Below are 15,340 nucleotides of genomic sequence, written 5' to 3'. Positions count from 1 at the left end.
CTATACTTTTTCCAAATGTGAAGATCACAAATTGCTAAATTATATAATTGAGTGTAATTAGTGTATTTACATATTTAGGATTAAGTGTCAGTCGAATTAAATTCAGAGGTTTAATTAATTTTGTGAATAAAATAATATTGCTTACTAACAAATTATTAGGAGCTTTCATTGAATGAGATATTATATAAGTCATAGATTATTAAAGTGGCCTCAACTATTGCAAATATTAATTGCTACCATATATTACGCGTCATTTTTAAAAATGTTTAATTCTAAATAATACAAATTTTTTATAAGTAAATAAAGTTACTTCAATTATATTTCTTATAATAATATATTATATTTATATAAAATAGATTTAAATTTCCAGAAATCCGAAAAAAAAACATCTTATAAATCTAATTAGTATCAATACCATATATTTCAATCACTTTTAAATAATTATTTATCTTTAAGATTTGTCTGTCATCGATAATTACTATAAAGTGAAATTTTTCTAACTTTATTTGTATGTAATATTTTCTTTTTATTATAAAAGAATTCAAAAAATGGCATCATTAAGCGGACAAACGTATCAAGAGGAACTATTTCCAATGGTAAAAGAGCCGAGTTATTATAATCAACAAGGTGATATTGCTACATTTTTTTCTGGAAAAAAATTTTTATAACAGGAGCTTTAGGATTTATAGGAAGGCTTATAATGGAAAAACTTCTAAGGTAAACATTTTTCTTATATGTTTTCGTTCTCGATTAAATTAGTACATTTGTTATAAGTTTCCAATCATAAATTTTAAATAAAGGATAGTATGTACAATCGGATAGTTCTTGTTAGCAGTTTTATTCTCCTTGAGATTCATATGGTTTGAAACAAATAAGAAAAAATATTTCTTGAATTTAAAGTCTATAAATTATTTCAACTATTAAACCTCAGAAATGTAAGATTAGAATGGAAGATAGGAAAAAAGCATAGAGTTTCTGTCAGAAAAAAAAAACATGTGTGCGGATCACACTTGTTAGAAGTGAAACCTTCAAAAATCTAAGTTTTGAGAGATTAAGACGAATGCACAGTATCAAACGTAAGATAACTGTAGAATTTATTTATCATAATATTGTTAGCATATATAACAAAATCCAGCGAAATGATCTTGGGGTAGATGACAAAAACTATCAATCTCAAAATTTAATCAATTTAGATCGAATGCTAAATGCGATAGCCATAGATAGAAACGAAAATGGTAGAATGTTTGTCGACAGAAAGATACGCCGTCCTAACCAAGTAAATAAGTAAATATACAATTTTTTTTTTTTTTTTTGAAACTCAGGTCGATGAATATTTTCTTTCCCACTTTTCACCCTTCCTTTGAATTTGAATCTTTATTACGGGTTTGCACACACAAGTATTTCTTTTTGTGTTGCAACTAATACCTGAAGATGCTATAAAAGAAGGGAACAATTCTAGTCGTATTTTTTTCATTTCATCTAGTTGGGAATTACGATTTTAAAATCAATTTTTTATTTTTGTTGTTTTAATTCACAATTTTTTTAATTAAAAAAAATTTCTTTTTCTACATCTTTAAAATAAGTTATATTATTGTATTTTTATTGAAAATTTAATAGCAAATAAGGTTTATTTGTTTGTGTCATGCGCGTGTCAAGTTTCTTCTATTTCAAAACTTTTCTATTTTATTGAAAAATTAGTATAAATTTCCTAAATACGCAATCATTATAATTAAAAAACATGTCTTTTGATACTTATAAGAAATATATTCTACAGTGTTGTGTAATTATTTTTTTCTGATGTATCTTGTAATCATTTTTTTTTTTGTAAAATATTGCAGACAATACAATTATTATATTCTGTATATTTTATAAATATTAATTGTAATTTTTATGATATAAAGAATTTAGTAAGAATTTTTTAATAAAATAGAAACATTTTTAAATAGAAATAGAAAAATAGAACTAGAAAAATCGAAATAGAAAAAAATTGAATAGAATAGAATAGAATAGCTATATTCTGTCTTATTCTCTCGCAGGCTCAATCCGATATGTTTGTCTCTATTTCTCTTCTTACTAAATATCGTGGCCGTTGCATAGCGGCCCGTTGCTCTGTTGCCTATCCGTATACAAGCTCCGTTGCCTCGCCATCTACCGGTTCGTTGCCTGAACCAGCGTTTCATTTTTGTTCAAATCACTCCCTATTCTAAAGAAGTTTTAACTTCAAAAATATATTATTTTTTTGTCAAAAAAAAATAGCTAGAGAAAATAATAAATTCAGCAGACAATACTTATCTAATAGTGCCTGTCTTTAAAGATAACGATAATAATTCTTTATTTTTCTCTGTTTTTACTTCTTTCTTTTTCTTCTATATTTAAACTTTGACACAATAATATTTTTTTTTTATTAGAAATAATTTTCCGCTAAATACTTGTACTATAAATGCCATTGCTGTCGTTTCCAGATGTTGTCAAGAAATAACAACGATTTATTTGCTGATAAGGGCAAAGAAACAGAAGGACCCGCAAACTCGATTTAAAGAGTATTTCAATGATGCTGTGAGTAAAGTTACACATTTTGTACTTATTATTATCGGAATAAACGATGTCACCAGTATTACAATTTATACTTAAATCTTTAGATTTTTGATACATTGAAGAGAGAGCAAAAAGATGTCGAGAAGAAGATTATTGTGATTGAAGGAGACACGAGTCTATTGAATTTAGGATTGTCAGAGAAGGACCGCGATCGCATTAAAGATACCGATGTAATTTTTCACAGTGCAGCATCAGTACGTTTTCTGGACAATATTCGTATTATAGTTAATACAAATATTAGAGGAACAAGGGATCTTCTCTTGCTTGCACAAGAGATGACAAGCTTAAAGGTATTTTTTTTCTAGTAAAATCATCCATATAAAAATGCGTATGTTTAGGCACAATTCCCGACTAGATCAGTTTATTTATATATAAAACTTAGTTATTTTTAAAAATAAATTGTTCCTATTTTATAATAATTTTGTTCTTTAGGCCTTTGTTTATGTTTCAACGGCTTACTCGCACTGTGTTTACAATAAAATCGAAGAAAAATTGTATAAGCCACCTATGAAGACAGAAGAAATAATTAGATTGACAGAGATTTTAACCGAAGACCAATTAGATTTAATCACCCCAAAGTAATAAAACATGAAACCTATTGCATTTTTTTAAAGATAAGTCGATAAGCTTATTTGTTTGTTTTATAGGCTAGTGGGTAAGTGGCCTAACACTTACGCATTTTCAAAGGCAATCTGTGAAGATACAGTACGACAATATTCTAATGGAATTCCAACTTGCATTGTTCGGCCATCCATTGTTGTATCAACAGAAAAGGAACCAATTGCTGGCTGGATAAACAATTTGAATGGAATTACAGGTGTTGTTTTTGGTAGCTCGAAAGGTATTTTACCAACACTGTATTGTGATAAAGACTTAATTTGCGATATAATTCCTGCCGATTATGTTGTCAACAACATTATTGCTGCAGCATGGGACGTTGCAAAAAATCGGTAATTTGTATCTCCTTTTTAGTTTACTACTAAAATAAGCTTTTAGTAAATATCTTAAAATATTATTTACCTTAAATAAGTTAGAACATTTTTTTGTATATCTTTATCACAGAGTGTTAATGTTTCCAGCAGTGATAACAAATACTTACCTGTTGACGACGAGATACCAGTTTATAATTGTGTTTCCTCCGTTCAAAGACCAATTACTTATGATACTATAATGAATAATATAAAGTTTGAGGTGTCTCAAGTCCCGTCGAAAAAAGTGCTTTGGTACGCCTCACTATGGTATATCAAGAACTATTATTTCTATATCTTTATGACAATTTTTTTGCACTGGATACCAGCAATAATAGTGGACTCTTTTTTATATCTAAGAGGAAAAAAGCCAATGTAAGTTATAATGATTTTTAGATTAACAAGCTATTTATTATCCGTCGATGAAATAGAGCATAAATAAATAATTGGCATTTTTTTCAGACTGCTTAATGTCTACAGAAAAATAGAAAAGTTTAAACATGTAATAAGTTTCTTTTCCATGAATGAATGGGAATTTACAAACGATAATGTCTTGAAGTTATGGGACAAATTATCTGTAGTTGATAAAAGTAACTTCTTTTTTAATGTTGCTGATATTGATTGGGAGTGTTTTTCTATTACTTACATGAGAGGAGTTCGAGTATTTCTAGGCAAAGACCCAATGGATACGGTTGAAGAATCCAGACATTTTTATATAAGGTAAATGTTTTATTATTTTGTTTTTATAACAAATATTATGTTTATTCTATTTAAAATTAAGTATCCTTTTTATTGTTTATCGTTTCAGGTTAAAAATAGCTCATTATACGTTGAAGTGGTTTATTTATGTTTTGATTCTTTGGATTTTATATTCTTTATTATATTCTTTTTTTACTTACATATATTATTACAGACAATCTGTGAAAAACGACAATAAAACGATCTTTTCATAATTATCATTAGATAGAATAAGTTTATTATTTGTTTATAAAATAAGTATTTTTTCCTATATCTGGGAAATATTTTTGCTATTAGACGAATTAACTTCATTTTTTACGAGAAGATTTCTTGTTCGCGTGCACTGTATGTTATGCTAACGCAAATCCGTTTAAAGCTAACCTATAATTTTTCAAGTTTATATTATACGCGGGTTTTGTACGGAAATTTCACGATAGCAAATTGATTCGGTGTGAGTGGTATTGTAGTAATACTAAATTCAGTTCTTTAGTCAACAATAAATTTATTATTTAAGTCTTAGCGACTATGTTACAATTGTTTAAATGCTTGGTGGCGACTGTATGAATGTATACTGACTGACATATTCTATAACAGAACCTTTCTTACTTTATCTCACATATTTATATCCAAATTTAGTTACATCCCTTTGGAGAGGGAAGAAAATATATGAATCATAGAACTCCATTGTAGGAGTTTCCACCCCCTTAGTCTAGTGATGAGAACAGCTTATGTTTTTATTAAAGATTCTAGTGGAAATTATGCATAAAGGAACTTTGTCTAGATAAAGGAATATCATTTCTCTTTATGTTGTCTCATGTGCTTACATAGGAATCCGAGATCGCTTGAAGGGTCTAACACTGTATCTGTAGGTCCATACAAATTGTTTATCCCAAAAGCAATTGGTTCTTTTTCCGTTGCGACTACAATAGATGGCTGAACGATACAAATTGGAATTCCATTAGGATATTGCCGTACAGTATCTTCACAGATTGCCTTTGAAAATGCGTAGGTGTTGGGCCACTTATCCAGTAGTCTGTAAAACATACGAATACGCTTATTGACTTATCTCTAAAAAAATGCAATAGGTTTTTATGTTTTATTACTTCAAGGTAATTAAATCTACTTGGTCTTCGGTCAAAATCTCTGCCAATCTAATAATATCTTCTGGTTTCATAGGTGGCTTATAGAATTTTTCTTCGATTTTATTGAATACACAATGCGAATAATCCGTTGAAACATAAACAAAGGCCTAAAGAAAAAAGTTATAATAAAATTAAAAAAAAATCATGTGTGCAGATCACACGTGTTAGAAGTGAAACCTTCAAAAATTAAGTTTCTAGAGAATCAGACGAGTGCACAGTTTCAAGAATAAGATAATTGTAAGATTTATTTATAATAATATTATTACCATATATAATAAAGGTCACCGGTATGATTAGTGAGTGGAATAGTCCATAAAAAGTACACTTTTCCAAATTTAAGGAATACAAATGGAATGCTGAATGCGATAGTTATAAATAGACACCAGAATGGTAGGATGTTTATCAAAGGAAATATACTTCCTCAGAATTTAGGTAAAAATAAATAATCCATTTTTTGAAACTCAGGTATAAAATTTTTTTTGTTAGTATGGTATTCTATTTCTCGTTTTTATCTACATTCTTGCACTAAATAACAAACATTTTAGAATAGATGAAATAAAGACGTTACGAAAAACATATGGAAAATACTGCTGGACTGAACGAAGGTTCTGGTAAAATTCAATGAAAGATCTAATAAAGATAATCTTTAGAAATGTTTTTTCCACTCTGTAGCCTACCACACTTCGAGACCCTTAGTATTTATTATATATTTCGTCCTTATTCTTTGGACCACAAACTTATCTTTCTAAATACTCTCGTCTAAATAAAGATCTGAACAACGAGAAATCTAAAAAATGCATTGAATCCTATTGCTCTCTCAGCTTATCGAACTGTCTACACTACGAGTCTCAAATTTCAGCTCCGTGGTAAGATCCACCGATTCACGCTGGGCGTTCAACATCTTAAAAATGTTTTTATTTTATTGAAAAATTACTATAAGTTTCTTAAATACGCAAATGTCACAATTTATAATATAATTTTCATATATGCATGGGTCAGTACACCTTTTTGGATATTTTTCATATAAAAATCAAATTTAATAGACATATTTTATCTTTAGGTATCAAAGATATTTTATAAAAAAGCAAAATATAAAAATGTGACAGTAATTTACTTGCTTTTGAATGGAATTTGTCAGCTGCTCCTCATTTATTCCACAGTATTCTCTAATTCTTTTTCTCTGATGTATCTGGTAATCCTTTTTTTATATCTTAGACAATACAATTATTAAATATTTTATGCACTTCATAATTATTTAATTTAATATTTGCTAAATATGAATTTATTACTAATTTTTCAATAAAATAAAAACATTTTTAAATAGAAAAGATATGACACGTTGTAAAAAAAACTATAGGTATGAATATTATCCCATCGATAATAAAGATAATAAATGTAGATCGAATTTCAACAGACCTTCCCGGTTTTTATATGTCTTTTCTCATGATAAGGAACTGACCTTGGGGTGTAGGAAGCTGACAAAAACTAATATTTTCTAACTTCTATCCATCACGATTGGATGCTGAATGCGATAGCCATAGATAGAGACGAAAATTGTAGAATATTTGTCGACAGAAAGATACGTCACGGAAACGGAGCTATGTAACGAAGCTATGAAACGGCTGCTATACTAAATAATGAGAGAAAAAGAGACAAAAATATAGAATTTAGCCTGCGAGTGAATGAGACGGAATGTAGCTATACAGTTTTTCCTATTCTCGGTCTCCTCTTTATGCTATGCTTCGTAGCTATCGCTCCTGGTTGTATATGTGTGCGTTTGCGCGCGACTGCATACTACAAAGCGTGGACACGTATTCTTTCGATACTCGAAATGCTTGTAGGTACGAGCGATAGAAAAGTAGAAGAATAAACAGAGATAAGCACGTAGGTATGCGACAAAAGTATAAGGTCCCAACCAACCGACGGTCGAAATAAAGAAAGAAGGTGCGTGGTCTGTTTTTATTTTACCAAACGTGTCATTTCTTTTCTATTTAAAAATGTTTCTATTTTATTGAAAAATTAATATTAATAAACTATTTATTTATTTCGCTAATATTATAATTAACAATTATGAAATTTAAAGAATATAATATTTGTATTGTCTGCAATATTTTACAAAAAAATGACGTGATTATCAGATAAATCAGAAAAAAAAATTAATAAACATTGTAGAATACTTTTTTTATAAATATCCAAAGACATGTTTTTTAATTATAATGTTTGCGTATTTAGGAAATTTTTATTAATTTTCTAATAAAATAAAAAAGTTTTTAAATAGAAGAAACTAGACACGTGACAAAAACAAATAAACCTTTTTTCTTTATATTTCCAATAAAAATATAATAATATAACTTATTTTACCAGTAAAGCGAATAAATTATAGAAAATAAATTTTTTATAAAAAATGTTTAATACTATAAAATAAAACAGGGGAAATGATATATAGATATTAAAATTGATATAATTAAAAACCGCATGAAACGAAAAAAATACGACCAGAATTGTTCCCTTCTTTTACAGTATCTTCAGGTATTAGTTGCAACACAAAAAGAAATACTTTTGTGTGTTACCAAATAATAAAGATATCTCACATTCACAAAAGTGTGAAAAGTTTAAAAGAAAGAGAATTCATCTACCTGAGTTTAAAAAAAAATATATTATTTTTACTTAGTTTAAGATAGGATCTTTCCACCGACAAACATTCTACCATTTTTTGTTTTTATCTATGGCTATCGCATTTAGTATTCCATTTTTATTGCTTGGATTGGAAAAAGTGTACTTTTTATCAGCTATTGCACCCGGAGACTATACCGGTGCCGTTTGTTTTTTTTATTATTTTAATTATAATATTTCCGAATTTAAAAATTTTACATATTTTTCAATAACATAGATAAATTTTTAAATAGAAGAAACTGGAAATGTGACATAAACAAATAAGCCTTTGCTATTATATTTCCATTAAAAATACAATAATACAACTTATTTTAAAAATATGAAATATGAAAAAAAAAATTTTTTTATATTAAAAAAATTAAAAAAAAATTAAAATAATTTATAAAATCAAACAACGAAAATAAAACGATTTATTTAGTATTAAATTCTTTATTTCGCAAATATTATAATAAATAATTATAAAATACATAGAATATATAATAATTTTATTATCTGAAATAATTAAAAAAATAAAAGGATTACCAGATACATCAGAGAAAAAAGAATTAGAGAATACTGTGAATAAATAAGGATCAGCTGACAAATTTCATTCAAAAGCAAATAAATTACTGTCACATTTTTATATTTTGCTTTTTTATAAAATATCTATGATACCTAAAGACAAAATATGTCTATTAAATTTGATTTTTATATAAAAAATATCCAAAGAGATGTACTGACCCATGCATATATGAAAATTATATTAAAATTGTGATATTTGTGTATTTAAGAAATTTATACTAACTTTTCAAAAAAATAAATACATTTTTAAGATGTTAAACGCCCAGAGTGAATCGGTGGATCTTACCACGGGACCTAAATTTGAGATTCGTAGTGTACACGGTTCGATAAGCTGAGAGAGCGATACGATTCAATGCATTTTTTAGATTTTTCGTTGTTCAGATCTTTATTTAGACGAGAATATTTAGAAAGATAGGTTTGTAGTCCAAAGAATAAGGACGAGATATATAATAAATACTAAGGGTCTCGAAGTGTGGCAGGCTACAGAGTGGAAAAAACATTTCTAAAGATTATCTTTATTAGATCTTTCATTGCATTTTACTAGAACCTTCGTTCAGTCCAGCAGTATTTTCCATATATTTTTCGTAACGTCTTTATTTCATCTATTCTAAAATGTTTGTTATATATGTGCAAGAATAAGGATGAAAACGGGAAATAGAATACCATACTAACAAAAAAATTTTATACCTGAGTTTCAAAAAATGGATTATTTACTTTTTACCTAAATTCTGAGGAAGTATATTTCCTTTGATAAACATCCTATCATTTTGGTGATTATTTATAACTATCGCATTCAGCATTCCGTTTTTATTGTTTTAATTGTGAAAAGTGCACTTTTTATCAGCTATTCCGCAGGGACCATACCGGTGACCTTTATTATATATGGTAATAATATTATAATAAATAAATTGTACAATTATCTTACTCTTAAAACTGTCCATTCGTCTCATTCTCTCGAAACTTAGATTTTTGAAGGTTTCACTTCTAACACGTGTGATCTGAACACACGATTTTTTTTCAAATAAATCTAATATCTATTGTTATGCCTCTGTAGATTTTTCTTATTCTTTTTACGTTATCTTTCAAAATTGCTAACGGTGGTGTTCACACGCTAGCGGCTGGGCAGAGCACACCATATTGCCTGTTTGTTCCCATGGCGTAGTGATACTAAGGATTGCGATGTATGTTCTCTAACACCTTTTTAATCAGTAACAGAATGGTACTCACAGAATAAACTACGAATCGTTATGCATTCCTAGTTACAGAATTTACTTAAGAATAAATTAAAGAATCGTAATAAAGTATCTTACGTTAATTTATGTTATAAAATAACTCCAGAATAATTAGCAACAATTTAGTTAGCATTTAACAGTAATAGTTAGTTTTCCAGTTGAAGTGCGACTTTACGTTATCAAAATAAACAATTAAATGTAACTATAGTTTAGACATTGAAATCTTTTGTCAGTTATTTTAAAAAGAAAGTTAAACCTTCTACCAGGGCATAACAATAGATTAAAATAATTGTATTGTCTGCAATATTTTACAAAAAAAAAGAAAAAATTGATTATAAGATACATAAGAGAAAAAGAATTAGTCAACATTGTAGAATATTTTTTTTATAAATATCCAAAGACATGTTTTATAATTATAATGTTTGCGTATTTAGGAAATTTATACTAATTTTTCAATAAAATAGAAAAGTATTTAAATAGAAGAAACATAAAACGTGACAAAAACAAATGAACCTTATTTACTTTATATTTCCAATAAAAATACAATAATATAACTTATTTTACAAATATAGAGAAAAAAATATTTTTTCAATTCAATTCAATTCGTTTATTCTGCTTATAAGTTACATACTCGTAGCAGAGTGAGTTCTTTGTATATTCATTCATGATCTATGATTAACAATGTTTAAACTAAGAAAGTTTCGCACGCGTAATTGACGGTCAGAATGTAAGAGGGTATATTATTCGTACAGGATAAAAGCCCTTAACATTAACGCATTCACAATATATGCATAAAAAGCCTTCAAGTCTCTAGTTTCTGTTAGATTACAAATTGTCATTAAAGAGTTCGCAGAGTTCTTTATGATGCTCTTCAGGTAATGTTCACGCATGCTGTGGTAGGCAGGGCACTCGAATAAAAAATGGCTGGCTGTTTCATTGACTTTTAAGTTACAAATAGAGCACAACACTCTTTGGTCGATTAAATATGATTCGCCCTTGTACGAAAATCTTAATACATAAATAGTGGAAAGTCTTAGTTGCGCTAAGATCTTTGCAGCGTGGAACATATTTCGGTTATATAGGTACTTAGCAGCCGTGCCTTGGGTTACTCTCAGCACTCTACATGTTAAAGATTCTGTGCTGAGGCATTTATTGAGATCCTGTGCCCTCAGTAACTGTGCAAACTTTTCGCAAGCGTAGCTTTCCTTTTCTTGCCAATATTCTGGGTTCAAGTTTTCCCACATGTAGCTTAGACCTATTGGCTCTAGCATTTTGTTGAGTTAAGCTACCCAATTGTATTTTACGTTTAACGTATTATCGTTTCTAAATAGGTGTATCTGGCGTAACAAGCAGAGTCGTGGGAGTCTACGTTGATCCATTTGTAATAATTTAATTACCCATTTCCATGCATATTTGAAAACTTGTAGCGCCACTTTTACGAGGCCTAATTCTAAGCGTAACAGTCCATTAGGTGCACTTCTCGGCAGTGCCAGGACCCTTTTAAAGTAGTTCGTCTGTACTATTTCCATTTCGTTCAATTGTCTGAGCCCCCAAATATGAGCCGAATACAAAAGTGTCGAAGCAATCAGGCTATTGTACAGTTTTATACGCCCTTCCCACGAGTCCGCCTTGGATTTGCCCAGTATTTGCATCGTTGTGCCTATCGCCATATTTGCGTTTCGGACTGCTGACTCTCTCGCTGTTCTACCTAATCCGGAAGAGGAAAACTGAATGCCTAAGTACTTGTATACCTTTACGACCTTGAGGGGGGTTTTATTAAACGCGAAGGTTTCTTTTGATGCTCGGCTTCCTCTGTGGAAATTTACGACTTCCGTCTTCGTCGTGTTTACTTCTAGACCATTTGCGGAACAATATTTTTCTAGGGCTGTTATAATTATCCACAAGGTTACTGGGGTTCTAGCCAGAGCTACAGCATCGTCCGCGAATAGCAGTAGTATAATATCGTTCAGTCCGTCAATGCTTATACCGCCCAAGTCGGCTCCTCTAAGGGCTTTCTCCATATCGGAGATGAATAGAACGAATAACAGTGGACTTAGTATTTCCCCTTGAAGAACGCCCTCAGTAACATCGATTGGTCTGGATAGTTCCATGTTTATCTTTACGCGAAAAGAAGCGTGGTCATAAAGCGATCTTAGCACCCGGATAAATTTCGAGCTGACCCCCAGTTTGTGTAACTTTGACCAAAGAAGCGGATGTTTAATTGAGTCAAACGCGCGGCGGAAATCCACAAAAAGGGCATATAGAGCACCTTTATTGAGTCTTAATTGGAAATGTACCGCCGACTGTAGGACATAAATATTGTCTATACAGCTGCGTTTATTCCGAAAGCCGCACTGTGATTCCGGCAGCACACTTCTGCTTTCAGCCCAACTACGCAGTCTCTTGGCTAAAACCTGGGTGAATATCTTCGATATGACATTACAAAGTGCAATACCTCTATAATTTCCTGGGTCTTTTTTGCATCCCTTTTTGTGAATCAGCGTGAGAATTGAACACGCCCATTTTTTCAGCATTTGTTCCTTATTGATTATATTATTGAACAGTGATTGCATATAGTTTAACCAAGACCGCGGTAAATTGCGGTAAAATTGCGCTGTTATGTTGTCTTCACCTGGAGATTTACCTGGTTTACATTTTTTCAAAGCCTCGATAATTTCTGGAAACGATATTTCTGAGTCTAACAACGTGTCAGCAACATCGGCATATATCACCTGTAGGCTAGGTCTGGGCGGGAATATTTGTCTATAGAACATCTCCCACTCTTTCAAATCTATCAGGTTTGGAGTAAAGGTGCTAATTTTACATCTACGTACAGCCTGCCAGAATTCTTTTGAATTCCTTACCCCGGCAAATCTATTCTTCAATTCTTTGTAATAGTCAGCTTTTCTATTGGCGATTGAGAGTTTGTATTCTTTTTTTGCTTTGAGATACTCGGCTTGCAGTAAGTTGTTGTTCATATCCGAATTTTTTAATCTTCCGAAGCAGTTTTTGAGCTTTTCTTTTATGGACCAGAATTTCTTTATTGTACCAAGGGGCATGAAACCTCCGCACATTGGATCTTTTTACTTCTTTCCACATTCCGGTTTTCAGAGCCGCCTTTTGAATTGCTGTCGATAGGATACTACTTTGCTCATCCACTGATAAATTGTCAGTGTTTGTAAAGGCTTCCACTGGTACACTTAAATTATTTAATAGGTCTTTGTATTCAGCAAGCTTGCTCGGTTCCCATATGAATTTTGGTTGCTTAATGTATTTTGTACTTTTTTCCTGTTCATTATTTGCATATTCTCCAACGTTGAGTGGCAGTTGCAGACTCACTCCAATTGGGAAATGATCCGATCCCGTAACAGTTTGCAATACCTCAAAATTTTCTACAATATCCGTGAACTGCGTATTGATCCAACATAAATCAATTGTACTTTGACCGTTATGGTTCTCAAAAGTATACTCGCCCTTTAGGTCTCCTATCGTTCGGCCATTTAACAGAATAAAACCATTACTTTCCATAAAATTATTTAGTTCTGTACCCCGTGAATTTACTTTGAGATCTTTAGAATTTCTCTGATTACTAAGCACAGTATTTTCTACAACCTCCGCCTCAAGGTCACCGATCGAGCCAAGTCTTGCGTTGAAATCGCCTGCAATTACGATTGGAACATTTTTATAGTCCGTCATAATTTCGTCTAAAATTAGTTGTAACGATTCTAGCGCAATGTTTATATCATAATTCAGTTTCCAGTAGATGGTTCCCAACACATAATTTACATCCCTTTTACGGACACACACAAAGACATACATTTCTGATTTTCCTATTAACAACATATCGTAATCCTTATGACTTAAAACCATAAAACCACCACTCGCACGGCCAGTACTTTTTTCTTTGACTGCTTCTGAGTATTCGCAGTTGTAATTGTCCCAAGGCGCCGGTGCCGCTACTATCTTCTGCGAGACCCATGTCTCACAAATGCCTAGAAAGTCAGGTTTTGTTGGGAAGCTCACTGTGCCTAGGTTTCGTATCCCGTAGATGTTCCAGAAGATTGCATGGAATACTGGGGTCGGAGAGGGGGCCATTCTTTGTCGTTTTTTCTCTGCTGACCTTTGGGTTGGTTTTTTGCCACTGGCTGGATATTGTTAGAGTCAGCCTGCCAATGGAATAGCTGTCCGTCGATCTCGATGGTTTTATTACGTATCGTGGCTCTCTTTCCTGCCTTTTCGGCTTCTTTGGCTCTAGCTCTTAAGCTCAGGAAGATCTTCCGATCTTCTGGTGTGCGATCTGGCTCGATGTATATATCTTTTCCGTTTAGCTTTTCTTTCTTCAGTTTTAGAATCGTACGTTTAATATCGGATGACTTCAGTTGGACAACAACGATGGAGCGAGTCCCAGGTTTAGACACCATTCTCGCTGAAAACACCTGGTCTTCAACACCGAATGTGACTTGTAAAAATGTGTTGACTTCGGTTAACAGAGTCTGGGTTCTTGCACGAAGGCCTTTAATTACGATATTATCTCTTCTACGGTTTCTTTCCATCTCGTTTGCCCAGGTAGCTACCTCCTTAACTCTTTTGCACACTTCCGCGTAAAGGGGGATTGGTGGATTGGAATTTGATGTTTCTTCTAATGCCTTGATTCTACCTTCCATGTCTATGATGTATTGGTCTTCCCGGGGGCTTTTCTCTAGTTTGTCGAGTCTTGCTCTCGCATCGTCTTGGAAATCTTTGGTTTCCTGTTGGAAGACACTGAACCTTTCATCCCGCTTTTCTATATCGGCTTTCAAGCTCTCTATTGATTTTTGGAATTCTTGTAGCTGCATAGAGATAGTCGTGATGATGTTCCCTGACATAGCGTCCAGGTAAGCTTTAAGTTCCGGGGCTAGAGCTTTTGGCAGTGAGCTGTTTTCGCTGTCCATGTTGTGACTGTCTAAGAGAGGTTTTCCTTGCTCTTTGCCCGCTGCGTGGCAAGAAGAGTCCAAATGTTTTGTGTTGTATCGCTTTACAGGTGAGAGAGATAGGTTTTCAGAGTCTGTCGGTGACGTTTCCTCACTACGCGTACGCTTACGTATGCGGTTCACGCTCTTCGGAGTAGCGGAATTTGAAGTCGCAAAGTACTCTGTGAGCTTTCTTTTGTTCTTCTCACCTTCTTTCTCCAGTTGTTCGGTATTGCTCGGACGGCCTCTCGATTTCGTATTTACCGCGTCGGGGTGCTTCAGTATATTATCGGTAGTTGTCAGCACATCCCGGTCGCTCAACGCCGGTTGCGCCATACGACACGTCACGAACCTACTTTGATAGTTGACTTTTTGACGGTTTTATACTCTGACAGACAATTAACTCCTTATGCCACTTTTTTAGATCTTCCTCGCGCGGCGCCGGCCTATAGGCGTTCTCACCCTTTACTGAGCTCTTCGAC

The 15,340-nt window shown here is 32.0% G+C and overlaps 2 protein-coding genes across 4 annotated transcripts in view; one reads left to right on the top strand and one right to left on the bottom strand.

Annotated features, from left to right (window-relative positions):
* The first annotated feature begins 548 nt into the window (after positions 1–548).
* On the top strand, positions 549–4,516 carry LOC149031920 (fatty acyl-CoA reductase wat-like). The gene is given in 10 exon segments (XM_089174316.1): positions 549–651; positions 654–717; positions 2,463–2,556; positions 2,640–2,885; positions 3,028–3,173; positions 3,243–3,545; positions 3,630–3,938; positions 4,026–4,283; positions 4,372–4,398; positions 4,477–4,516. Coding segments are annotated over 10 exon segments (1,590 nt in total).
* Positions 4,517–4,823: 307 nt separating this feature from the next.
* The window catches only part of LOC149031918 (putative fatty acyl-CoA reductase CG5065), a 47,500-nt gene continuing 36,983 nt past the window's right edge, over positions 4,824–15,340 (bottom strand). For 2 of the 3 annotated variants that reach the window (XM_089174323.1, XM_089174324.1), the window contains one exon: positions 4,824–5,334. In XM_089174323.1, coding sequence (XP_089030449.1) covers positions 5,094–5,334 — 241 coding nt within the window. In that variant the 3' untranslated portion in view covers positions 4,824–5,093. Of the gene's footprint in view, positions 5,335–5,404; positions 5,641–15,340 lie in introns of those variants that run through there. The other variant, XM_089174322.1, reaches the window with a different exon arrangement.

The sequence above is a fragment of the Polistes dominula genome, unplaced genomic scaffold (genome assembly GCF_049000335.1).
Source record: "Polistes dominula isolate Pdom_NZ unplaced genomic scaffold, Pdom_raw_medaka contig_290, whole genome shotgun sequence".
NCBI lineage: Eukaryota > Metazoa > Arthropoda > Insecta > Hymenoptera > Vespidae > Polistes > Polistes dominula.
Note: the sequence above shows the minus strand (reverse complement) of the source record. Positions and strands in the feature narration are given on the sequence as shown.